At 44.3% G+C, this 27,046-nt stretch overlaps 1 protein-coding gene across 1 annotated transcript in view; it reads left to right on the top strand.

The window, feature by feature from the left end:
- Positions 1-27,046, top strand: part of LOC126517525 (ubiquitin carboxyl-terminal hydrolase 24-like) — a 116,135-nt gene that overhangs the window by 72,410 nt on the left and 16,679 nt on the right. Inside the window, exons 36-51 of the mRNA XM_072285197.1 lie at positions 358-934; positions 2,793-3,056; positions 4,452-4,590; positions 5,170-5,289; positions 6,220-6,416; positions 6,816-6,955; positions 7,851-8,001; positions 10,274-10,517; positions 11,554-11,657; positions 14,824-14,934; positions 16,420-16,513; positions 18,067-18,186; positions 20,035-20,130; positions 20,993-21,104; positions 21,773-21,873; positions 24,906-25,019. Of these exons, the coding sequence (XP_072141298.1) occupies positions 358-934; positions 2,793-3,056; positions 4,452-4,590; positions 5,170-5,289; positions 6,220-6,416; positions 6,816-6,955; positions 7,851-8,001; positions 10,274-10,517; positions 11,554-11,657; positions 14,824-14,934; positions 16,420-16,513; positions 18,067-18,186; positions 20,035-20,130; positions 20,993-21,104; positions 21,773-21,873; positions 24,906-25,019 (2,684 nt within the window). The remainder of the gene's footprint in view (positions 1-357; positions 935-2,792; positions 3,057-4,451; positions 4,591-5,169; positions 5,290-6,219; positions 6,417-6,815; positions 6,956-7,850; positions 8,002-10,273; positions 10,518-11,553; positions 11,658-14,823; positions 14,935-16,419; positions 16,514-18,066; positions 18,187-20,034; positions 20,131-20,992; positions 21,105-21,772; positions 21,874-24,905; positions 25,020-27,046) is intronic.

The following is a 27,046-nucleotide window of genomic DNA, read 5'->3' as shown; positions in this document are numbered from 1 at the left end:
AAGATAAACCAACTTGCTAATAAATGTATGTGCATATCATTATTCAATATTCAATGCTAAGGATTCGTATTCATGTTAGAAAATTTTGTATTTCACGCACCTTTAATTAAAACGGAACCAGCGACACCATCTGTCTATTCAAATCTCCCCCACCTGTCCTCTCTTGAAAGTTTTCTCACGTGACAGAGGCAGCGACTCTACTACTGAACTGCGGCAGCAGCCATTAACGCAAGCTTGCAGCTGTCACACACCCTGTGCTAGCTGTTGGACCTTTGTAGCTAACAGTGCACAATGTGATGTTGCAGTGCCGACGAGACTCGAGCAGAATCTCATTAACCCTCGCAGGTGATGCGCCAGTGGACATCGCACAGATGCTCGAAGACGAGATCGCCTGGCTGCACAGTTTCTCGCCGTCCGATAGCCCGCACGACCGCAACATGGACGCCACACTTATGACGGGCCACTTCCACCTCGTCCGCACGCTGGTCGCCTGCAATGGCGACGAGCATAAGTCCGATGTCGGCAAGAGCCTTGTGCTCACCCTTCTCGAGTCGTACTTGTTCCCGGCCTCGAGCCTCATCGAGAAGAGCGCCAAGGACGACACGCCAGAGCCCTCCATCAAGTCCAAGTGTGCGGTGGCTGAGCCTCGCACCGCCGCCTTCAGTGTCCTCGTTGAACTCGCCCGATGCTGCTCTACCAACCTGGAGAGGATCGTCCAGTGGCTCGTGGACAAGCACCACCGGCTCAAGTCGGAGCTGGTCAAGGAGTTCGAGTATGAGCCGCTGATAGCAGGCCGTGCCGAGAGCGGCTATGTGGGTCTGAAGAATGCCGGTGCCACCTGCTACATGAACTCTGTGCTGCAGCAGCTGTTTATGCAACCAGGGCTTCAGGAGGCAGTGCTTGCCATCGATTCAGACAAAGTTGAGGAAGAAAGGTCAGTTGAGGCAGCGTCCTCTAGCTGTGACACAACTCGCTGCAGCAGATGCGATCGCTAATGATGCATTGAAGCATTGAAGTTGTAACAACTTTTCTTTGCACAGTCAACTTCCATTAATTCGACCCAGAAAGCACCAGTCAAACTGATAGAATAATCTGGCAGTTCGAATTAAACAAGATGCTGAAAAAACACCGAAATGCTGATTCATCTGCAGTATTTGCCAGATTCTAACGTCTCCCCGAATGAAGCATGTGCCCACCTTCTATGTATCCAAACTAGTAAACTAACATAGAAATGACATTAAAGCTCCAATACAATGTAGAAATCTAACGTGCGCGCCAATTTTAGCAGGAATCATGTGGTACAATGGTGGCCGGTCTCCTAAAGTTTATATTTCCACGCATTTTTTTTTAAACGTGGAAGCATTTCTATGCTTACCCAACGAGAAACTGTTCGTCCCTCTGTCCCTAAAGACGACCACTTACAAGATAGCACCCGCAGCAGCGAGCGAATTCACTTTCGTACTGTCTTTCGCTTCAACGCCAACAAAGCAGCAAGAACACAGCGCTTATGAAGCTCTCACCACACGCTGCACTCAGCCACTTTCACAGATCGCTTTCAAGGTATGGGCCTGCGTGTCTCTCTTCAACGCTAAGTAAGTGGTGAGAACACAGCGTGGGTACCTATCAGCAGTCGGCACTCTTTGTCGGCATCGTAAATCGCTTTCAAGGCACAGTACACACGGCGATGCCGCCGCCCGAGTACGTTGGTCACAGTTCATAATTGTTCGACGTGGATGGATAAGGTGCTAAAACGCAATAATGATTATAAGGATCAGAACTTCATCAGCGCAACTGGCACTGCCACCTGCAGTACTTTTCTTGCGTCGTCACTGTGCAGAATTTGCAATATGCAGAATATGCAATGTATGCAGAATTTTTCATTTATTGTCTCGGTATTCTTTCGTGCTGACAGTGAAATTTCATTACATTGGAATCGTGTATAAATAATCCTCGTTATATTGAGTTTCTAAATGCAGGGTGTAATACGGACAAGAAGTTGTAAAAAGTTGAATACCTCATTATATCGGGAATTTAATTATAAAAATGTTTGTTATATCAAAGTTTAACTGTATTTACAACCTATCATGTAAACAAAATGAGGGACAGCAGGGACAATCTTATGTAAGCAATTTTGGCTATGCCAAATTCTTTTTGCAATTTTCACGATGTTCATTGTAACAAGGTTCAACTGCAATCAGTGTATAACCCCATCAGGCACCAATCAATTCTGCTCATTAACAATTAGTTTCACTTCATTTCACCCCTGCCGCCAACAACATAGTGCATGCTTTTAACGCCTTTAATGGGCAATTACCTGAACTGACCGCCGCTCTCTGCTGTTGTCTCCTTGAGCATGGCCAGTAATTTGCATCAGGCGTCTTTGCTGAAATGAAAGCAGCCAGCTGTTGCCCTGTTGGTTCAATAAGGTGTACATTGCTCTCGTGCACTGCGAGCTGTGTGGGTGCAATGGCAGCTCACTGCACGGGCCCTCATACAAAAGGAGAGTACGCTTTGCTGGCAAATATCACTGCATACACATTGCCCAGGATGACTGGCACCACGCCATGGCATGCGCACCGTGTTTCAAAGAAGTAGCGCTGGTTCTCATTCATTATATCATTGTGCACTCTGTAGCAGTGCTGCCTACTGAAGTTTCAAAATGCTATTACACAGTCATGTGAAAGAGCCAAACTTTTTTTTTTAACTGCCTTGATATACGGGTAATGTATGGGTGTATGTTATTTTCTCTTAACTGCCCTGACAATGTGGGTGTCGTGTGCTGCTGGGTGCAGCCTGCTGTTCCAGACGCAGTCGGTGTTTGGCCACCTGCTCGAGTCCCAGATGGAGTACCACGTGCCGGAGCAGTTCTGGCAGTGTTTCCGGCTGTGGGGCGCGCCGGTCAATGTGCGGGAGCAGCAGGATGCCTTCGAGTTCTTCAACCACCTGCTGGACCAGGTGGACGAGTACCTCCTCAAGATTGGCTGCGACCCCGTGTTCAAGCCTTTCTACGAGGGAACCTTCTCCGACCAGAAGATATGCCAGGGGTGCCCCCACAGGTAGGGGATGTCCTTGGGGTTGGGCTGTCTCACACCGGTGCGGGTTGCGGAATTGAACCTCGTCTTCCTGATTGATGGCGATGCACGCTGGGTCAAGTCATGTCATGCTTGCCGCACATGCGAACATTCTCGAATGTAGAACCTCATAGTTGCAATGAAAAGTTGTGTAAAGGTTGTATAGTGGATTTATTTATTTATTTATTTATTTATTAATTTATTTATTTACATCATAACCACAGCACCACGTGGCATTACAGTGGGGTGGAAGACATGAAGAACAAAACACTTCAAAGCGTACAGGGTGGTAGCAGTTATCCACAGCAGCAAGAAAAATACCTATTTACACAAAAAGCAGTGATATAAAGAAATTCTTATAAACAAAACATCAAAAATCGGCAAATATTCTAACGAGCTTAGGTGACTGTAAGCAAGAAATGTACCATTCCTTAAGCCTGCTTGCTCACCTCTGTTTCATGATCGCTTTGTTGTGTACAGACATTAAGATGAAGTGACCAGGTTAATCATTGAGTCTGCTACAATGGATAAGTTTGGCCAAGAGTGCGTTAGCACTTCTTCGCTACCTTTACGAAGGAAAAATTCACTTCTCTTGCTGGCTTTTAATTTGCACATGCTTGGTATTTGTCTTGGTTATGGAAACCCACGATCAGGCTTCTAAGTCATTGTTGAAAGCAGCACTTGTGTGTATGTGTGTGTATGTGTGTGCGTGTGTGTGTTTAGTTGCGAGACACATACACCAATTTTGGTCTATTGTGTGGCAAACCACGGTGCCTCTTTTATACCACTTGCTCATTGTTTGGTTTTGCAGTTCTGTTTCTTGAAACACATGACTTCACAGGTCAACCAAGACTGCCCAGGATTCTGTACTAACTACGTCTCATTTCTTTGTGTGTCTTCTCACCATGTATCATAGTTGCTTCTTGAAAAAGTGCTATGTGGTGTCACCGTAGAAAAGCCTTTCTACAGGAACTGTTTATTAGAAAATGTGAAAGTAATACATTATAAGTTTGGGGCAAATCCCACATGTTGTATGGCATGTTTGCATAATGCAGTACGCAGTGTCTTAGTTTTTGAACATGGACAAGTCCCTGAGTTGCATTTCTAGTAAGCCTCTGCCCAGTGTTTCTTCTACAATTTGGCAATTATCGTAAACACTATTGCATATAGTCAAGCATAGGTCACTGGCGAGTAGAATTTTGTGTCTGTGTATGCGACTGACTGGTCACAGATCGCAGTCGCATGTATAGTCATCCTCAGCCACCAGCTGCTAGTCGTAAGCTAGTAAAAGAATTCAGAGTGATTTGACAGAGTGAGTGCGCCTTTAAGTTGTGCATGTCTTTCATAAAATAAAATTGATTTGCAATGTATCTCAACCAGGTATGAACGTGAGGAGACCTTCCTGGCCCTCAATTTGCCGGTGAAGAGCCAAAGCCTAAAGGAGTCCCTGGACCAGTTTGTCAAGGGCGAGCTCCTCGAGGGGGACAACGCCTACCTGTGCGAGAAGTGCGGCCAGAAGGTGAGCATTGGGGCCTGTTGAGTGGCGCAGACCTTGGTCTGGCATATTCTGTCCAAGAGCAATGAGTGCAAGCTCATTTTTGCAGTATGTATGTTTTGTAAGGAAAGAGGAGGATGATGCCATGAGTGTTTCACGGTTTGTTCGCTTTTGTAGCCTAGAGGAGCAATGACTTCGAATTCCAAACATGAAGTGCTAGTGTGACTCCGTTTCCGTACAAGCAGATGCCTTCGGCCAAATATTCATGGCAAATGTAGTTCTAGTGTAGACAGAGCAGTAAGGTTGGCCTTACTGGATTTCTTGATAATGCAGAAGATAGCAGAAAATATTTCCGGAATAATAAATAAAATTTATTATAAAATAAATGAAACAATAAATAAAAGACTCTTTTATAAAATTAGAACAAAGTAACAAAAATGGGCCTTATATTCGAAATGAGCACATAGAATTACGTATATCTAGCAGTTTTCAGCACCATAACTTGAAGAATAAACATTTTTAAGAATGTTCAGTCAAATACCCATTAACGGCAAGCTTTGGCTATGTTTTCTCTTTTTCCTTAACTGGCAATCTCGTGAGCAGCGCAACACGGTCAAGCGGACATGCATCAAGCGGTTGCCCCAGGTGCTGGTCATCCAACTGAAACGGTTCGGCTTCGATTGGGAGGCTAACCGGGCTGTCAAGTTTGACTACCACTTCAAGGTGTGTATAGTCCTTATTTCAGCTCTTTATGGTGTCTTATAGGCTTTATGTTTCTCGTGTTACCCTTTCTTGTATGCTGATCAACAGTAGTCGAACAAAGAATGTTGCTGGAGCCAACGTTTCGACAAGTCGACTTGTCTTCGTCAGGGCAGCAACCACTTTCCTTAGCAACGTTTTCATGTACACATTGCTCACTCTCTCCTACTCTCAATGGGTGAGGAAGAGGAAAGTAAGGTAAGGGAAGCCAAAAGTGTTTAAAGGGAGGAGAGGGGGTTAGTTATGATAGTGAGGGCATGGGTAGGGTTACTACTGAATGGAAAGGACTTACACGTGTGAGCAGTCATTTTTAATCCTGTTAATCCAGCCTAGGTTCTCCAGGAAGCAGGAACTAAGCAGGTACACAATTTGTAAATTGGAAAAAAGGAGCAATAAAAAAGAGGGTCGGGGAGGTTTGAAGAAAACGAGCTGTATCAGTGTCTGTTAGTTTATAGTCATCATTATCATCAGCTTATTTTTATGGCAAGTGTAGTAGAGTAAGTGGTGCAAATGGTAAATGAAAGCAAAGACTATGAATACGCATGTTGTCAAAACCTGAAGAGAAGAGAAAACAGATTGGCCGAATTGAAGACAAGAATTGAAGTAGCGGAAAATATGGATTCGGCCCCTGCTGGCGGATAGTTGTCCTTCTGTCCACTTTCCTTTTCCTAGTTATTTCTACATTAAAACCACAGTTAATTTACCCTATGCTTTCCTTGGCTTCATTGTTTGCTAGTTCATTTGGTTGTAACAAAAAAAATCCAAGCTACTCAGTCCCGCCCTCCCCCTTCTACTTGCGGAATCTAAAGCATGCTTTTCCTGTGTAGTAGTACCTCCATTCTGGTCTGTGCAAACTTCTTTGGACACCCTGCTATCGAACTCTTCATGGTGCAGTTCCCGTGGTCCCTGGACATGTCCCCCTACACCCTCCACGGGGTCATGGAGCAGGAAGGCCGCTCGGCAGGTGGAGGTGACCCCCTGGACGAAGTGTTCAGGCGGCCCCCGCCAGCAGTGTACGACCTGGCCGGGGTCGTGGTGCACAACGGTCAGGCCAGTGCTGGTCACTACTACTCGTACATCCGGGAGCGCAGGTGAGCAAATTGTGCTCACTCTGTTTTCCTTCATGCTTATTTTTGAGCAATGCACATTTAAGCACATGCAAGCTGCATTCAAGCCTCATTAGCACAAGTGTACCGCAATCTTTGAAGAATGCCAATGCCTCGGAACGGCGGCTCAGTGGCTATGGCGTTCTGCCCCATAGTCGATCAGTTGCTTTCGGATTTGGAGCCTACTAATTAAATTAATTATTGCAAAATAATGAAATAAGAGAGACTGTAAGTTTCCACTGAGTTGATTAAAGGATAACATTTGTTGTGCAGTTAAAGAAATGGCAGTGTCTACTAGAAAGACTCTCTGGTTCACATTTTCGTCTGCAACACAGCGGAGTTTTGGTGGTGAACACATCCATTCTCTTCTTTGGTACATCCTAGGAGTGACCCAAGGTATGTGGCTCGCAAGAACACCTGGTACAAGTTCAACGACACGACGGTGGAACAGTTTGACTTGAACGACTCGACACTCGAGACTGAGTGCTTTGGCGGCACATACAAGGCCAAGGTTTCGGACTCGGGTGAGTACTGCTGTCACCGCCTAAGTCTAGCTGGTTTTGTACAGTGTCCAAATCAAGGATGCAGGAGGCACTTCTCATATCTCAGATTTGTTTTGTCGTGCTATGTTGCTATTAATTTTTGTGTTTTTTGCATTCAATATCTGTAGACCTGTCAGCAGTTTTCCTTTTGTACTACCCCTCTTCTTTGTACGTTTAGCACTGCTGCCAGTTGTTTTAGTTGTGCTTTTTTAAGACTATCCATATCTGGGGTAGGGGGCAAAGGCCCAGTCTAGCCCACAAGGTCAAATAAATATTTGATTGATTGATTGATTGATTGATTGATTGATTGATTGATTGATTGATTGATTGATTGATTGATTGATTGATTGATTGATTGAAATAGTGAATTGCAGCATTCTGTTATTAGTGCAATGTGTGCAATCAATGCACTCTGGCCATAGTTACCAGTAGGTCTGAAACTTGTTGGTTGAAAAAAGATAAGGAAGCCAAGGACTGCACAATAAGGAATGAAATGAAAAATATAAAATGGAAGACAGTGGTGTGAATCTGAGAGCCAACAGGGGGTAGGGGTAGCTTGTGATCTAGTCAATATTAAGAAATGGAGCTGAGCATCATTGTAACGTGTAGAGGGCGTAACTGGGGATCTGTTAGAATTTGCAGAGAATTAGTCACCCTGAAGACAGTGGCAAATTTTCAGGAAGAAAATAGTCGGCTAAAATAGGACATGTAATTGGAGATTGCTGGGAGAGGTCTTTGCTCTGCAGTGGACGTCAAATAAGCTTGTGATGGTGGCAATGATGATTAATTCAAGGATGTGCTCCTTAGTTGTGAGCTGCACTACACGTGTTGCCTGTTGTCCTTTTTTATATCTTTCTTTTTTTTTTTCTACTGCTAGCCTCATGTTATCCTGAGACACGGCAGCGTCACTGGAATGCCTACTTGCTCTTCTATGAAAAGCAAGAGGACTCGCGAACGCCTCGCACACCCCACAAGACGCCCGGCCGATTTTCGTTTCGCAGGGACCCCAAGGACACGACTCCAGTCAAGTGCGTAGCACAGATGATTTTATACTCCATCTCTAGTTGTAGTTGGAACTGCCATGCAAGCTGTAGCTGCACTGAATGTGTGATTAGAAAAAAGTATTATCATGTCCAAGCGCAAATGTATCTCTGCATTCATTTCTGTGACTCTGTAGAATGATCTTTGTCAGTATAATGTACTGCAGGTTTCATAGACCTTGAATTCCTTGAATAATCTTGAATTGGGAAAATTACATTTAAGGGCCCTTAGAACTTCTTGAAGATGAATGTGCTCCCCAATTTCCTATGAAAACTGGGGTTGGGGGTGACTTTGAAGCGTTAAAAGTACATAACCCTCTGCATCGAAGCCATGCCATGAACTGGACCTATCTATCTATCCTTGATATTTTCTTTTGAGAATTGTGCGAAGCGATGCAATGCGTGAGATCCACAGCCACCAATGGCAGGATTGCTTAAGGGACACGTAGCAATAGAATGATCGATTTAAGGCGCTGTGGTAATTAATAATTGAGGCATGATAATTAGAGGATGCCAATTGTTGCAAATCAAAAGCTGCAGCGGATGACTATGAACAGATTTCAGATTGGATAACAGCACAGTAAATTGCATTCACATTCCAAATTTCATCAAGTTAGTTCACAAAATAACGAAGATAGCTTCCATTGCCCCTTAAGTTACCATTGCTATGGTGGAGCTAGACAAAACTTGATCGAGTGATCAAGCTGTACCATTTTTGTTGTTTTGCTCATTTGTTCACACCGCAACCATCATGGCTCTATTTTGAGGCCCTGGGCTTTAAAAGGGCGTAACAGAAAGCAAGTTTCAGCCATTTGCGTCTAATGCATCGAGTATTTTTGGTTGCAGCCGGACACCACTAACCATCATGCTAGAAGGTGATCGACATCATTACAATGGGAAAGTCAAATTAAAAAGCCATCTGAGGATCTTCAAACTCGTGTCCAACTCCGCAGCTTCTTAGCTGCAAGAAATTGCAGCTAGGAATTAGATTTCACTATTTTTTTGTCTATGTGTGTGAATAATGTTTGTTTCCCCCTCCTTGAATGTTGGCTATTAACATCCTTGAAATCCTTGAAACATCCTTGAATTTTGAGTTGAATGTTCTTACAAACCCTGATAGCAATTTTGTTATTTTCCTTGTGGGATCGGAAACGGAGAGGAACGCCTCAAATTACCATTTCCCTAGGCTAGACTTTTTATTAGTGAACAGATTGTGGAGCCTGTAAACGATTGCTACATTTGTGTGGAGACAAGGCCTGATTAATACCATGCTCATGATATTGTGCTGCCTTTCTTTGGTCCGAACTAGCAGGGCACCTAGAAGAAACATGAATGGAAGGAAGCAATATTCCTGCACATGGCCAAACTGCTAAAGTGTTAAACTGATTCAAGATACTCTACCGTCATAAACCATCATAACTGCAATGCTTTGTGTTGCCTCTCCGGTCAGCTTGAGCACGCAGTAGCTTGGATAACTACGGCTGCACATTGGCTGTATGTCACACTCCAGAGCTTAGCCACAGTTCAACTGACTCCAGGACACAGGACCAACATAAACATGATTCTGTGTATGTGTCTGTGCATGCGTGTGTTCATGTGCACATGTGTTGCCCTCTTACATCGTAGTGTCAGTTGCACTACACATATGCGCTCTGGAGTGGCTCGGTGTCTTACACTGTCTGGGGCAGCTATTGGCAGTGAAAAGCCAGGAGGCAAAGACATGCCAATGAGCTCATAAATAAATAATGTTATTTATCAAGTTGCTCCTTTCTCTGTAGATTGCACACATTACCTGAAAGCACATTCTTTCACACTGATCGGCACCTGACGTTCAAACGGAGTAGGGGTGTTTCTAAATTACAAGAGGATGCAAGATCACTCCTTGTCAGTGCAAATTTTCATCAGCATGTGAAAAGCATGTTGTGCACGGATGTCCCTCTGCTCGCCGTCGAAACATTGATGAAAAATCTCAACCACTGGGACAGCCTTCAAAATTTTGGCCCAACGAAATGACTCAAAACGAGGTGGTATATGTCCACGGTTACTTCTCACGCCATTATTGGGACATTTCACCTGACACGACTTTATCAGGACCCCTTGGCATCAGCTTACCAAGGCGACAGTGGAGGCACAAGCAGGCGCGGGGAACACCAATTTGCATGACCAGAAATGATTGGCAACAGAGTGTCTGGGGCTTTTTTTTTTTCATTGTCACTTGTTTATTAATTACATAAAGTAAAGACTTCTGTCATGTCCACAGGTCAGCAGTACGTCGCACGCCCAGTGCATCGGCGGCGGCTGGCACGGCCCGTCAGCGCGGAGACAGCCTGAGTCAGCTGACCCGGCTAGTGGACCACGGGGAGCGACAAGGCTGGTTCCCGTCTCACATGCCCCCACACATTGGGCAGCAGGTACGCGAGCAGAACCTCCTGTTTGCCCGCAACCGGGATGTCTACAACACGCACTACTTCGACTTTGTGGCTGCCCTTACCTCCATCAACCTGGTAGGTATACCATATCATTGTGATAGTTTGTCAAGTAGCAGAAACAACACTGCAGTCCCTGTACTGCGACTTTAATTCCCGGAAGGTTTCTTTGTCCTTGTTGAACTGTGAAATAAGCCATGAAGGCCTTTGCTGTCTTGAAGGTGTTTAGTGTACACTGTGATGACACACAGTTACTGACTGATAATTCAGACATGCTTGATTATTAGGACAGCTCCGTGTCACCGCTGCTAGCCTCATAGTAGTAGTAATGTATAAAAGTGACGAAAATTTCAGACACGTTACAGCACACCATGCGATAATTCGGACTTCGACTGCACGACCATGTGCTAATAATTTGGCCACCAAGTCGAGCAAAAATACGGATATTTTTGTTTTGATATGTCACCAGCATATTTGTTAGCCATGTCGTTGGCACATCCTTGAAACCAAAACTAGCAAAGCCTAGTTGATTTAGTAGTCACCTGTGAAGATTCAGTGCGTGCATTGACTACTTTCGTCTATCTGTAGCGACAGCATGACAGTGGTCGAGACATGGGCCGTGATTTTGTAGCAGCGCGTACATTTTGATTCCGTGCCATCGTTTTTATTGTGGATGATATGTGAAGAAGACTCTTCAAGTCGTGGCGCATTCAGAACACTCGCGGCAAAATAAACCAGTTGTTGGGGATGCTTCTCCCTTGGTATTACCATGGCCGTAGCGATGCTACAGAGAGGATGAATCAGCAACACAAAGAAGGCAGAATCCTAAAGGGCGCTGCTTCTTTGGCCGCTCTATTCACCCCGCGATGATGGGACCGAACTGGTTCCAAAATGTTGGGTCTTTCTTACGTTTGGCTGGAGCAGTTTTCACCTCTAATGTTTCCCACCCAGCCAGACAGATATGTGTCAAAGATGTTTACACTTAACAATTCATTTACAACAGCTGTAATTACCAGCTGTGTTTTGCCCGGAACATAGACTAGCTGGAAAAGCACACAGGGCCCGAGTGAGTTGAGTGTTCTTGGTAAAGGTTTCAACCGCCTGCCTTTTTCAGGACAACATGCGCCACCCAGACTATGAGCAGCTCATGGTGCAGAGCCTCAACCTAGCGGTGAACTTCTTCCTCAACACCTATCTCAAGTACAAGAAGAAGGACAGGTATGACACATAAGGCAAAGAACGATCTGCATGTTCTACATTTACGGGGTCCACCTGTCAAACTAGTCGGCATTTTTCTAACCCTTGAAGTGCCATGCCCAAGTATACCACTTGTCTGGGTGCTTGTGCACACCCCTGCTCCTGCCCGAGAGTTTGGCTTGATATGATTTATTAAGTTTTTCTTCGTGCATTTCAAGAAAGGTACAGAAGATAAAGGAGCACAGATAATTCGTGAACATAAAGCATCCTTGGACTGGTTGCGCCATTTTTGGAGAAGTTGGCTAAACTAAAATTTTATGGTAGATTTTGTTTTTGTGCAACAGATGGCATGACAAAGCTTATTGACTGTCGGGCTTGCTCGCACCTCTGGTTTTCCCACATGGCGGAATGGCTGAAAAGGCTTGTGGTTTTTTGATGATGCAGAGATTCAAGACCTTTTTAATAAATTGGATGTAATGTTCACTAGAGGTGTTTTCAATAAAATTGCAAATAAAATGGCAAAGGTGCCTAAGGGTTGTCTAAGAACACTAATTATCACAATTAAAACAAATAATTAGCACAAGTCCTAATTTTTATTTAAATTTCCTCATTTCATTTTTTAGAAATGTTTGTGAGCATATCATTAATAAACATTGTATTTACTTGAATCTAGGCCAGCGCCAATTCTAAGCCAACCCCCGAAATTCCGAAGCCAGGGAAAAAAAAGAAGCTTACCTCGAATATAGCCGAACAAAAAAGCGAGGACAGTGTTCACGAAATGAAAACAGCATTTATTGAATAATGAACAAGCCAACCGCATTCTACGTCATCATCCGGTACAGTTGAAAACATAAAATTTGGAGTATTTCACTTTATATGAAGAACATAATTTCAGAATGAGGCAAGCTGATTTTCCAATGTGGAAGTTACCCGTAAAGGTTTTCTATTAATTGTGTCGTATTCATACCTGGCAGCTCTCCTGAATTTTTTCACAATGTGCACTAATTCAAGCTCATTTTACAATTTTACGTATGTTTCATGAATACTTATGAAAAATAAATTATGTTTGTGAAAAAGTTACGCTGCTGGTCGGCCTCTGAATCTTCTGTTGAGAGTCTTTTGATGGTGAAAGGATGCCGTAGGGTTACTTGCCTTGATAAGCATGTGAAATCCGCAACAGCAAAGTCACTGTGATCTAAAAAAAAGAAACGGTGCGTTGCTTCTAATGTTTTCTTTTGCAAGTTTGCTGCTTGTTTATGTGCTGCGAACCACTGCACACGTAATCTTGCCCAGTGGTTGAGCTTAGCATAGCTTAAAGTGTGAAATTCAGAAAATTTTGCTTTAAATGAAGGCCGTGGTTCCAGATATAATGCGGGATGCTTTCCGAGTGTGGAAGTTGTTCCCAAATACAGTCGAACCCGACTATATCGAACAATTTCTGGTCACGGTATAGTTACAACGAGTATATATAGCAAAAATTACGCTTACATCAAACAAATATTGCAGTGACTCCCGATATATCGAACGTCAAGCGGCGGGAAAGTGCCCCCAGAGGTTGGCTTTCCCTCGCGGTAGCGGGGAAAGCCGGCAGCGCGGCTCCATCCAACCGCTCTCCCTACCGTGACCGCGCTATCGCGGGCTGTTCGGGCGAGCCGTCGACACTCCCCGTGTCGCGCATAGTGAGGTCTATTAGGCCACCATCCTCCCTCTTTTTCTATCATCTTTCACTTGCCACCCCTCTCCCCTGACGACGCTTTGCCGTGCTCCCACACGGGTTGCAGAATCAAGCGTCCTTCCTTTCTTTAGATCACTATCTAGCGACACTCCCCAGCAAAAGATGATCCTGGCCCGCCTACAGCGCTTGCTCAGACAGCCAATCAGAAGCTCTTGTGCTCTTTTCGTGCAAGATGGCGAAAGTGCGAGTTGTCTGGCTGCTTCTCTGGTTTATCGCGTTTGCACCTTGTGGGCCTTCTCCCGCAGTGTTGCCGTGATGAAGCGGCAGAATTCACATTTCGTCGTGAAGCTCGAAATCATAAATTGCGTCGAACGCGATGAAAATTTGGATGTCCCCGCAGCGTGCAAGATTCCGAGGAGCACTCTCGGCACGATTAGGGCTAAAGTGGCCAGACTCGCAACCCGGTGCCCATGGCGCCCGACGCATACGCACGGCCGTGTACGAGGGGTTCTTCATACGTGCCGGTTTCCGCGTGCTCGGTGAGGACTGTAAATTCTGATGAATGCGACGAAGCCGTTGCCGGTGTTGCCGAAGTTTGGAGCTAGCTGACAAAATTTCCGGGACATTCGAATCAACGGTGGACGAGTTTGTGAGTGCAGATGATGGTGTCGCGACCACGGTAGAGCCCGGAAACGAAGACTACATCGCCAACATCGTACCGAGCACAAATGACAGCAGGCACATTGAGGAAAGCAACTACGGTCCTTTGCCCATATCCTCCGAAGTGATTGGTGCACTCGCATTAGTCCGGCGCTTCTGCGCGAATGCGGAAGGTTGCGGCCTCAGCTGCTCCGACTCCTTAGACAACGTGGGGAAGTGCGTGCGTCGCAGGCTGCGAAATTGCCCAAGCAGAAGAAAATGCAGGACTAATTTATGCCAAACTAAGCTAGTTTCGTTAATAAAGTGATTTTATAAATGGTATGTGCTTTTATGACATCCAATTATTTAGCAGGCTTATATCGAATTATGCTCTATATCGAACTGATAGGCATTTTTTTGCGAGTTCGATATAGCCGGGTTTGACTGTATTAAAAAATGATTATTTGTGTCAGATTTGTGAAGATGATGTAATTGTGCAGAATTGCTTTGCACACATATTAACTTTTATTTGTGTGCGTCTGTCTGTCACTTATATGCTCTGATACTTCATTTTTTCTCTTTTGCAAGTATTTGCAAGTGTGTGATTTATATGTCGAGGCTGGTTTGATATGTGAAGATAAAAAAATGTATCAAGTAAACTGCCCTTTGCTACTTTATGATGGTGCCATCGATGACTGTTCTGTATTAGTAGCTTCTTAACATAGCAGCAACTCGTTGGTTGTGGTAAAGTCATTTATAACTCAAGGCACTCTTCTGTTCATATTATATTGAGGATGTGTAAAAGGACTAAGCAATATGGCTTTTTGTTCTTCGAACATTTTGCCAACGTTTTTTTCTGTTTGCAACCGTCAGCTCTGTGGTTGGCGAGTGGGTCAAGTGCATCGAGACCATCATGTCGTTGAGCGAGGCTGCTGCATCATGGCTCCTCAAGTACATTGCCAATGCTGGTCAAAGTGTAGTCAAGTAAGTATAGTCAACTCGTTTCTGTTGTATGCTTAAATTGTCCTGCCCAGAAGCTTCAACCCATTTCCCCACCAGAAGCGCTCGAGTAGTTGAGAATGCCAGTCTTGCAACCTCTTAGTTCATCAGATCCATTATGTAAGACAATGTGGCGGCAGCCTTTGCAGCGTGCTATTGTCCCTACATTGTTTCGGAAAGACAGAGCAGCAAGTGGAGCGGCGGCTACGGCGTCCAGCTTAGCCAAGAATGAAAGCGTGTTCATTTCAAGCTAGTGGCTTGCGACTCGAGCTGCCAAGACTCGTGGCGGTGATTACGGTGCATGATGATAATGGGTGCCAATGACAATGGCGCTACAATTACATTATCGTGGTCCATCCCTGGAGCCCACTCTTGCCGGCTGACCTCCTGGGGTGCTATTTTGGGGACTCGTATTCCACCATGTTGGAATTTTAAGGAAATCAGAGAGGACAACTTGGCAGATTCGACAATATGATGATAGTAACCCCACTTAAACCCATCACGGTGGCTTAGGCGGTCGGGATCTGCTGCCGAGCATGAAGTCTTGGGTTCGATTCCTAAGTGTACGTCTTATTGCTGGCTGCAGTAGCTATAATTCAACGGGGATAGAAAGCAAAAAAACACTCTTGTTTCGAGCATTATGTGTGTGTTAAAGGGACTCTAGGTGGTCAGAACTAAATCCAGAGCGTTTTACACCAGCTTAGGATGTGACAACCCATCAATCAATGAATGACTTGGCTATGTACGCAAACAGAATGGGTAAGGCCTGATCTCTTGTACTATGGAGATTGTCATCCATACTGGTGGAAACTCCTGGCTTCCAATGTGCGAGAAGTAAAAGACTAGGCGAATGGGCATAGAGTTTACAGAAATCACCTACAAGGAAAAGTGCGTGCTTCAGTGTCAAAGCATGCATGGGAATGCTGGACAAAGGCAGCTTTAGATTGCAACCTTTCTTGGTGAGCCAAGTCACTTTGAAGACGCATCTGGCAGCCGTTGTTCAGCGGTCACAGTGGGTTAGTTTGCACTGGAACACTGTGCAAGGTCCAGGCAAACTTCAAGACAAGCCAAATCATCCACGTCCCATCATTCCCATTGCTTTTCGGCAGCATTGAAGGTGACGCCACATTTCGCTCCAGGTACTTTTGTAGGAAACCCTGGATAGGTACTTGTGTAGTGAGCAAGCGTTTGCTTTCAGATGACTCTATTCACGAGTGCAATGCACTCTGACAGTAGAGTATTCGTCACATGGCATACTTCAGTGTATGCAAGATGTGCCCTAGCTTTGCTGAAAAGTGTTACAGGTGGCCAATTGAAGCACTCTACGCTTAAAATCTTCAATGCCAGTCACATAATGGTAGCTGTGCTGCATAATTACTTACAGAATGTGTCTTTCTGGTTTACCGAAGAATGTGTCTTTGTCACACATTATCACACAGTGTCCTTGTCACACTCTTGTCACCCATTCAGGCTATACCTTCTGGAGTGCCTCAATAAAGAAGTTAGGCACACATTTGCCCAGATCCTGGAGAAGGCGTTGGTCTTTTGCCACAAGCTTGAAGGGGTGAGTGCACTAAGCTTGGTAGCTGAAACGGTTGTGCAGTCCTTTTATTGTAGTTGTGCATTGGCACCTAAAATCAGGAAATTTATGTTGAGCAATTTGGATGAGTATAGTAGAACTTCATTGGTACGTTCCCATCGCGTACGTTTTCCCGGCGCCAGCGTTCGCTATCGAGGACACAAAAATGACCTAATAGAGTTACGTTTATTTTCTACCAGTTCGTACGTTCCCGGAAAACAAAATTTTTCGGCACCGATGTATAGTACATCACCACACTGCGATTGTATGATACGCTTTCGGGCCACTAGATCCCACGTAAGCAAGAAAATTCACGAGGTGCCCACAATCAAGGGCAGTATATAGCTGCCCAATGCGGCAGCTTCACCACAATACTCACCCGCTCATCTCACGTGAAAATGCCAGCTCACACTCAGTTTTTGATTTCGGTACCATCAAATCTTCTCCAGGGTCATTGCAAGCTGCATTCACAGCTACCACCACCAAGCGTATTACGATAAGCATCTTCGCCTATCTGTTTCACAGCGTGTGATGCCGTTGGAAGCATAGCGCATGCTTTTAATAGGTGATAACCAAAATGCACCACTCTTGCCTCCTGCAGACTGCGATCGCACACGTTTTCCAGCCGATCCCACGTGAACAAGAAAAGGCGTGAGGCGTACGCGATCGAGAACACTCCGCCCGTCTCACGTCAAAATAACGGCACGCAGAGTTTCTTATTCCGGTGCCAGCAAATCTCTGCAAATGTCCCCCTATCGCCGCCGGACCTATTGCGATAAGCATCTTCACTTGTCTATTTTACAGCGCATGGCGCATAGTGCCATTAGAAGCGTACTGCACACTTTTTGTAGGTGATAATCCAAATTTGCCGCTGTTCCCTGCTGTAGGCGGCATGATGTGGGCATGATGTTTGACTTCGGTGGCATCCAGCGTTGCCCACCAGCTCAATTTTGTTTCAGTTTCCCGTCGCTCTCTTTAAACACCACACAATAGAAAGACAACGAAACGTGTCTCGTGCCGCAACGATCCGCGCAGCGCTTCGCATTATGTAGATGTAAACAATAGTTGAGTCTGTCAAATTTTTGTCATTACTTCTGAACGTATGTTTGCCTGGTTCGTACGTTTTTTCTCGCCCTTTTTTTAAAGATGTATGAATGAGGTTCTACTTTAGGTTTTATGTTTAGCTTTACACATTGGCTTCCTGTTGTATGTCACTCATTTCAGTGTGTACAGCTGGAAGGTACATTATCTTTTCCCATAAATATTGATTTCACAGTTCAATGTCTGTTGTGTGTTCCTTTCTACTGTACTTTGTTATGCCCCATGCTGTAAATGTGACAGGCTTTTTACCTTTTTCATGTACAACTTCTGTTGTTTCTGCTGCCATTAGTGCTTACCCTCAGTGCCCCGCACTCCATGCTGCTACTTTGCAATGTTAGTCATCTCAGCGTAAACAAAGGGAAAAGGAAACTTGTGCCAGCAAGTGTTCTCAAAGCCTGACAGTTTTGAGTAACAATTTTTGTTCATGTCATGTGCAGAGTTGTCTTGACCTGGACGTGGTGGGCGCCTGCCTGATCAACCTGCTGGACCAGGATGTGGCCGACAACTGCTGGCACTCATCACAGTACTTTGGCCTGCTAAGCAACTATGCGCAACTTGTGAGCAGAAATGAATGTTAACTTTGTTTGTCTGAACAAGCCAGTGTAGCAATGTGCACAGTGAAATGGTTTGGTTAATGATAAGCCTTTAGGAAAAAATGAAATAACAGCACAGTACTGTCGAACTTTGTTATAATGCAGTCGCATCTGACATAAGATTACCTTGGTTATTCATTTTTCATTAATAAGCATGTCATATTTTCACACTGATATTAGTGCAAAACCTTTGGATTCACTTCATTATATGTGATATCTCATTATGCTCATATTCATAATATTGAGGCTTGTATGTAGTATGTCTTTGATTTGTTGTCCTGCATTGCCCAGGACTGCCCAATGCTCTGGTTTTATCCTGCGAGTGTTTGCAATGAAGCTCCTCTGACAGTTTTGGACAGTCCAGGATGATGAATCGAATACTCAGTGCAAACATACAAGAAAAGAAGTTTATTACTTTTGGAAACATTAGTGCCTGCTGATATGTCACTAGCCATGCACCATTTGAACAACAGAAGAAAGTTTGTGTTTATTTAATTTGTTATTTCAAAGAATGTGCATTTGGTCTTTTTATACCCTGCTCATATGACATCACCGCTTGGTGATATGCATGAAAACACAAAGGTTATTGTCGGTGATCACTCCACAGCACTGCTTCTGCTCTACAAGTTGAGACAGTTCAGTGGGCGTCATTCCCTTGTTTACCTTTGAAGCTTGGGTTGCTAAAGAAACGTGTTGTCATTGTCAGTGATTGTTGTGCAGCACCAGCTAGCCATAATACAAGGATTGGTTTTTCGATGAGACTGCACTGAGTAATGAAGCAAGTTCAAATGACCAAGCAGGAGTGGCGAGGAGATGTTTTCTCAGGCCCTACCCTGAGGCATAAAGCCCATTCTACATGTATGCTTGCCAGCGCACGCTCTCTTGCTTCTACATGCCTACGTGCTTGCTATGCCTTACAAGGAATGGGGGTTAGCGTCTAGTAAGGATGCATGCCAGCACGCACTTACTATGGCTAGATGCATTGCAGACGTCGTTTCATACAGAGCTTCATTGATGGCTCTTATAAATGCCTGTCAAGCCTTTAAAGGTGTTTACTTTCTTTTTGGGAGTCGTCAAATCAGTGTAAACAAAATAAAGTGCTTCCTCACATGACACAGTTTTAGCTCTTGAAGGACAAAGCTCGTCTGCACCCTGCTGTAGGTGTGTAGCTGCTGCAATAGGTCGCCGCATCGCCCCAGTGAACCCCCTTGCCGGCGAGACACTCAAGCAGCTGCATGCTCTGATTGGTCTCCATCAGTCGAAAGACTCGAAATGCATGGTGATGCATGCCAGCGTGAGCATTCATGTCTGACGGGTGCAGATGTCCGAGCCTGCACATGCCCCTGAGCGCACATCCCGTCTTGTGCAGCCCGCAGACGCGTTGAATTTTTGAAATGCCTTTTGCAGGTGTAGATCCGCAAACCAAAGTGCACACATGCTTTCGTGTCATCAGTGTCATATGTTCACTGATGCTATGTCCCCAAGCTGAACGGCAAGCCTTCCAGGGTTAGTACTGCTAAGCGCACCACTGAGGGCATGGTCATCCTATGTACACCCAAAGCTTCCTCTCAGGCCATAACTGTCCATGCTGTTAGGTACGGCTAGCATACGAGTGTAGGTGCAATCTCTTGTGATAGCTTGCCAACTACCGCTCTGGCTTCCATCATCCAGTGTGTGTCATATGGGGTAGTCTAACATAAGGAGGTGTGAGAGTTGTTGTAGGAAAGGTGAACATATGCAAGAAGTATCCCCAGAACTTCGACTCAGCTTAGCCCTGTCGTTGTAGCAGCATCCGGTCTCTGTTTTCTGCAGGGTGCCAAGGCATGCCAGCACCTGTTCAAGCTGGGGGCCTTCGAGAAGCTGATGGCATTTCTACTTGGACCTCTCGGGGCCAACATGGATTCAGAGGTGTGCTCACGCATAGTCTTCCTTCTTTCTCCTTTTTTTTCTTTCCCCCCCCCCTCAAATGAGCAGTGGGCTGTGTATTTATCTTACAAGTCTAAAAATTACTGCTGTGTTACTGTGGACTATGTTCACCTGTGCTCGCAGACAACTTTCTGTGGTGATGATGGGCAAGAGTCAAAACGCGTGCAATTATGTGTGTTTGTGGAAAAGGTCCCACATTCTCATTCACATTACTTTTGGCTTTCGGCTGGGGAAAAGGAAGCTTTAACTATCTGACTAGCAACTGGAAGATAAGAAAAAGTTTATGCCACCGAGCGTGAAATTTGGCTTATTTTCCTGCTTTTCTCTTCTGCGTTTGGGCGAATGCGAGACCGTCACACCTAGAATCTACGCCGCTTCAGTATCTGTTTAAAGAAACTAAAAGCACTGTAAAAGGCTGCTTATTCCTCTAACAACATTATTGTCTCACTGCAGTAACATTTTTTCTCTTCTACTGTTGCTCTTGTTGGTACTTCAATTTCTCACCACCATAATATTTTGTAACAGGCATGCTTATTTTGAAGCAAAATAAAGAAATTGTATGTGTTACAAATGGGTCTGGACGTCCAGAATGTACTATAGTTATGCTCTGGGAACATTTCTGTGGTTAAATGGACGGAAATAATACAGTAGCTGAACAATTTTTCCTTCTCTGCTATCTTGAACTCACTTAATTATTTGGACCTTGCTATGGAGCTACCACGTGCTACAACAGAGGGCCAGTTATTAATGAAACGGCAGCAAAGAGTGTGGAGTCAGTTGCTGCATGTTCAGAAACCAACGCTGACTTTTTTTCTTGTTTGTTTGTTTGTTTGTTTGTTTGCAGGAGTCCTTCACTCGACGCTGGAGCCACACGCAGATCCACGAGTTTGGCTACCTGCACAGCACACTGATCCACCTGATCCTTGCCTGTGACCTGACCTGCCTTCACACCTGCGGTACGAACCAATTCTTCAACCCCAGAGCACTGAACTTTGTTTGCTTGTGCCGAACCTTAGTTTTCTTGCTTATCTTATCCAGTCAAGTGCCTTTATAACAAAGTGAGTGGGACCCATGATGTCCATTGTTATATGGATTACTTCATTACAAAGGCTTAGTGAAGGCCACAAAGGCCTTCACTAAGGCAGTAAAGCACACTGAAACAGATAAAGCTTACCATGGTGAGGGATTCTTCTTTCTTTTTTTTCCCCAAGATCTCATTTTCTTTTTGCATGCACTGTTTGACAGAATAATTTACTATTGCTGACTTGATGTTGTCGAGGGTGAAAGCGTGCTCATTTGCAAGTCCCAGCCAATGCACAAGAAATCATACGCACCTTTTCGCACTTCGAGGCAAAACTACCACTATGTTATTTTCCTGGCTCTGTTATTCAGACACTGATTAGACTTCCGTGTTGCCCTTGCTAAGTTGCAACAACAAAGAGATCGCACAAATGCATAAGTTATTTTATTAAAGACAGGCACACTCATTGTAAAATCTTTCAATATATAGTAGTGCCCACAATGCAGATTTAAGACAGCAAGCATTGTCCCCTTTGTTGTACAGGTCATTTAATAGTGAAGGTATTCGTTGTAACATGGTCCATCTGTATACATACATTTTCAGAGCCTTCGGAGGCATACCCACAACCATCGGATCTTCTCCCAATGCCAGAGGCCGTGTGCAAAGCACTGTCTGGACCAGGTGCATGCCGGTACCTGCGAGAGGTGCGTATAAGAATAACAGCACTACACCAGAAGTTGGGTTCTTGGGTAGCGTAGGTCTGTATACTCACTCACGAGTAGTCTGACTCACGCTCACTCTTAAACTCATTTCACAGGCATAAGATGGAGCATGTGTGATTGACGAAGGGTGTGAGTGGACGTGAGTGTGATTTGAGTGATAGTAGTCGATGAGTTTGAGTTGGCAGGAATTCGAAAAGGAGTGAGTACGGGTTAACGTAAGTATGAATGGAAGTCAGTGATTTTGAGTGGACATTAGTATGAAAGTGAGTGACTGTCGGGGACTGTGAGTTGAAGTGAATGAGTTCCAGTGAGTGTGCGGGGAAGTGACCATGAATCTGAGTGAGTGTAGCTGCGTACGAGTTGGTAGGAGTAGGAATGTGAACGAGTATCGACAGGTGTGACTGCATGTGAATGTGAGTATGTAGCCTGCAAAAATATTTGTGGGGGAACATGAGTGAGTCATTCGCTTATTCTGTCAAACTGCATTGTGTAGTAGAAGTGGTTCTTTTATCAAAATTGCAGGCTCGTGGTACATTTCCAGGCTTTTGTTAGGTTTTTTTTTACTTAGCAGAAATTCTCAGAATTTTGTACGGCGGATAACACAGTTCTTCTCCTTGAGCTGGATTTCTCATATAGGCAGGAATTAAAATGTGGAATTGATTAATCCACAAAAAAATTCAATAATTCACATTTTGTGTCGTCACTTTGGGGCATGTACTGCAGTTTAATACAGTAGAACCTCGTTTATGTGTTTTGGAGAAAAATGTGAGAAAAAATGTACGATCCGAAGTAACTAAAAAAATTAAAAAAATATCCACCTAGCAAGAATACTGAGGCTGACACCAGTTTCCAGACATGGTTCTCCAATGCAACTAAATGCATTGATGTTCCAGTTAAATTTCTCTTGCACTGCCTAAGATGGTATTTCATTGAAAATGTGGGTGGAACAAGAGAGCCTTTTGCCGCAAGGTTCAGGGTACTTACCTCGGAAAGTTATGCTAGTTTTAAAATTTGTTCCAAGTTTATGTGCCTTGAAAACTCATGACTTCAATTCATCGATTGTGCATGTGCCCTAAAGTGAGTAGATAGGTTTAATAAAATTTTGATAATTAGTTTAATGCTTACTTTAATATCTTATGCAATCATAATGTGTACATCCTCGAGTAATCTAACTTACAAAAGATGAAGCGCCAACAGAGACAGCACATCAAAGAGCAAACAACAATGACAGGACAAGGCGCTACTTGCACCTGTGTATTGAGTTCAAAAGCGGCTGAATTATTTGACCTCATACCTTTTGAAATCTATGAACCAACTAGCCCCAAAATGTGTTCTAGTCTAACTGAGGCGGCAAAATTTTGCTTACACAAAAGGCGAATTTTAAAAATTTTGTTGATGTTTAAAAAGTTCTTGGTATGTAGTGCTTGATCACTGTACTACAGGCACTACCTGTGTGAGAACTTGCTGGTCAGTTTTTTTGGTGCAACACATAAGTTCATCTGAATATGCCAGGTTCATGTCATGCTCAGACCTGAAACTTCTGTTGATCAGAGATTTTGCCATTGCGGTCTTGTTAGGAGCAGACTTTGGTTGCCATCAAGCACTATCCCTTTAACGGCTGAAAGCAGGTCTCCCACATTTTCAAAATTGGTTAAAAGGACTGCTAAGGATGAGTCCAGTTTATCTGCACTCCTTGCTGTTTATTTTGAATGCCAATGAAGAGGTCATTGTAACTTTAAACATTCTGTAAAACAGTAGAGCATGGGATAACTTTTTGCATGTACTAGTACCAAAGTACTCAGGCGACGAAAGCAGCCTAATCTCCCTCTCCCGTCTTTCAGTATCAGTGAAAGTTATTGCGTAGTGCGAGGAGGCTTTGTCAAGCTGCCGAGGTTTGAAGGGCAATGAAATAAAATCAGTTGCATGTTGCGTCTTGGGACGCATGCATCGCTCGTGCCTGTCTTCCTTGTCCGTGATTGCTTCCCTTGCAACTGTACCAGTGGTACATTTGTATGATAACAAAATGTTTGCATAGAGGTGCCATCATCACTTTATTTATTCATTTTTATTCATTTTTATTTGTACATATTGCTGGTCCTCTACAGGCCTATGCGGGAATGGACACAAGTGAGAAATAAGCGCATGAATTGCATATCGTGGAATAAACCCTTAATTAATCATGAATGAGACCAATGAACATACCTGAAGACAACATATTCCTACCACCTTACCAAATACAAAATACATTCTGCTTGCCAATATAACGTAGAATATAGCTTACATTCAAAGTCAGTGCTCTCTGCAATTAAGGTATGCAATTATGAAATTTCTAATCAACTCATAAAACACACGAAGGCCACTCAATCATCACTTACCAGAGTTGAGAAGGCTACATGCTGCTACTTGAATGGACTTGTCCCACACAATGCAGGTGGCCATGGACACGACTCCCGAGTTTTGTTGCTCTCGCTCTAAACTAGCCGCTTGAGCATGCACATGTTACACGCTAAAAATAGTTCAATGTACCCAAACTCTCCTATAACAAACTTGAACTTTTGTAATGTATTTCTTATGTACAGCTTCATCTCCAGTGGAGAAAAGAATCAAGGAAGGAATGCGTTAATTGAAAATAGAACTATGCATAGTAGGCAATAATTTTTGCCTTGCAGTAATTTTGACTTGTAGCTGGGCTGTACATTAGCATCACTAATAATGCTTTTCTCAGTGCTGTTGGAAGTATAAGTTGCAGGAAAAATAACTCCCCAGAATGCTGAATTCACGGCATGCAAGCAGCTTTATGGCACTGGCAGCAGATGCCCAGAGTTCAATATATCGAATGTCCAGTCCACAAAGAAGGAGTTTTTATGCGAATATCGTTCAGTGAATTTTGCATGTTCGGTGTAGAGAATGATTCACTTTATCCAGGTATCTTACGTTCAGGTTTGACTTGTACTGTTGTGTTCTTTAAGCCACACCCACTAAAAGGATTAACATTGCGTGTCTTGTTGCCACAGGTTGTGTCCGCCTGCAGGGAGACCACAGGCTTCATGGACACCCTCGTACAAATGGTGGTACAGTGCAGCTTCTGTAACGAGTCTTTCTCCAGCCTGGTCATTCGGCTCATCATGGTGAGCGGCAACTCGTCTGGCTGTAGTATGCGTGGGGACCACTGATCCCAGAGCGCCACTGCGTCTCTTCACAGGGTGAACCGGCAATGGCATTCGAAGTTGGATCGAATGCACATTCAATTCCTATGAGGTAGAAGCGTGGGCTAGTTGTTGCAGCACAGAGTAGATTTTGTAGGGCCATCGCTTGGACTAAGCACAGCGTAAAAAGAGACTCACATTGTGCCATCGAGCAACTGTACGAGTTTGTTGTTCCTTGCCTTGAAATTTATTAAGCCAAAAAGAACAACGGCAGAGAAAACGAATGTAGGAGTTGGGAACTTGAGGCAAAGCTGTTGTGACAGATTCTATATCTCTTTTTCATGTAGTAGCATGGATGGCATGCTGATGCACGAGGCCTCCTTTGCCCCGGTAGCACTTGGGAAATATTTGAAGGCTTTCTTATACAGTCAACGACTGATTATTCAGATACCGATAATTCCGACATGCTTGATTGTTTGGGTAACCCCACAGCACCGCTACTAGCCCCATGGACATAATGTAGGAGTACAATAAAAATTTCGGACACCTTACAGTACGTCGTGCAATAATTCGGACTCTGCCTGCGTGACTGTGTGCTAAATATGGCCACTGAGTCAAGCAGAAATGGCGATATTTTTATTTTGAGATGTCGCCGGCAAGGTCGTCAGCCATGTCGCCAGCACTCTGTGGGACTGAAACTAGAGAAGCCTTGTCGACGTAGTAGACGCCAATGAGAATTCTGTGGATGTGTTGACTGTACTTTCGTCTATCAGTAGAGACAGCATGACAGTGGTTGAGATACGGACCGCACTTTCGTAGCGGCACCTTCCGCTGAGCTCTCTGCCGCTCTTATCATCCGCTTTTCATGGTCTGCTGATTCTGTGAATGCATGCGGAGCATCGCTCTGACCACTGATGAACCTTGAAAAGAATAACGGCTGTACAATGTCAAGGCTAAGGTCAAGTTTATGTGCTCGCAGCAGCATGCATTGACAAACTTGGACCATATCCATGAATGATTACCTTCAAAAAATACTTTCATTTTCGCGAGGCTTCCCGTGACCAGCACCAGATGTGTTGGCAAGCGGCATTGTTTCCGCACAAGGATAAGATAGCGTGCTTGGCACTCAGCATAAAATGATGTCGCGCGCTCGTAGACACTGACATGTTTTGCGCTAGTCATGCAAAAAATAGTGTGCTGGGTCTAGAATGCTATCGCTTGCGGATGCCGATGCACTTTGTGCCAGTGACACGAAAGATAGCGTGTTCAGTACTGCGCCAAGAATGCCATTGCTCCTAGATGCCGATGCTGTAATCATGCGGAATTGAAGGTACCTCCAAAAGTGACGATGCCAGAATACGGCACACCTTTTTTGTCCACTTGCAGAGAAGAGTAATTTATTTTGGTGCAAATCTGGTATTTTCGACTCCCAATTATTCGGACATTTTGGTAGTCCCCGTCGAGTCCGAATTATTGATTGGTGGCCGTACACAAAAAAGGAGACATCAGTTATTGACAAGCCCACCTTGCCAGAAGCTGGATCGTCGGATACAAGAGATCAGAGCGGCTTACATGCTGTGATCTTACGTGCAAGAGAGAAGCCCTCTCTTGGTCGAAGTGTCATATTTTTTTTCATTCCTTCGTATCTTGTTTCAGATTCAGTATTCCTTGGTTCCTGGCTGAATTTGTCTCGTAATTGCAGATGGCTGCATGAACTGGTTCAATAGTTTTTTCTTTTTTCCATTCCTTCGTATCTTGTTTCAGACTCAGTATTCCTTGTTTCCTGGCTGAATTTGTCTTGTATTGCAGATGGCGGCATGAACTGGTTCTGTAGTCTCTTTGCATGATAACCCTGGGACCCCTTGCAGTGTTTGTAAAAAGCTGTTTAGACAAATTGAGCACTGCTCAAGGGCTCGTCTTATTTAAAATGCTCATAGTCTTTATTTTCAATGTTCCTTTTCCTTGTCCCGAGGTTGTGTTGTCAAATTCTGCTACCGATAAAGCAGACA

This window comes from Dermacentor andersoni, chromosome 11 (genome assembly GCF_023375885.2).
Source record: "Dermacentor andersoni chromosome 11, qqDerAnde1_hic_scaffold, whole genome shotgun sequence".
Classification (NCBI taxonomy): domain Eukaryota; kingdom Metazoa; phylum Arthropoda; class Arachnida; order Ixodida; family Ixodidae; genus Dermacentor; species Dermacentor andersoni.
This window is presented reverse-complemented; position numbering and strand designations above follow the sequence as displayed.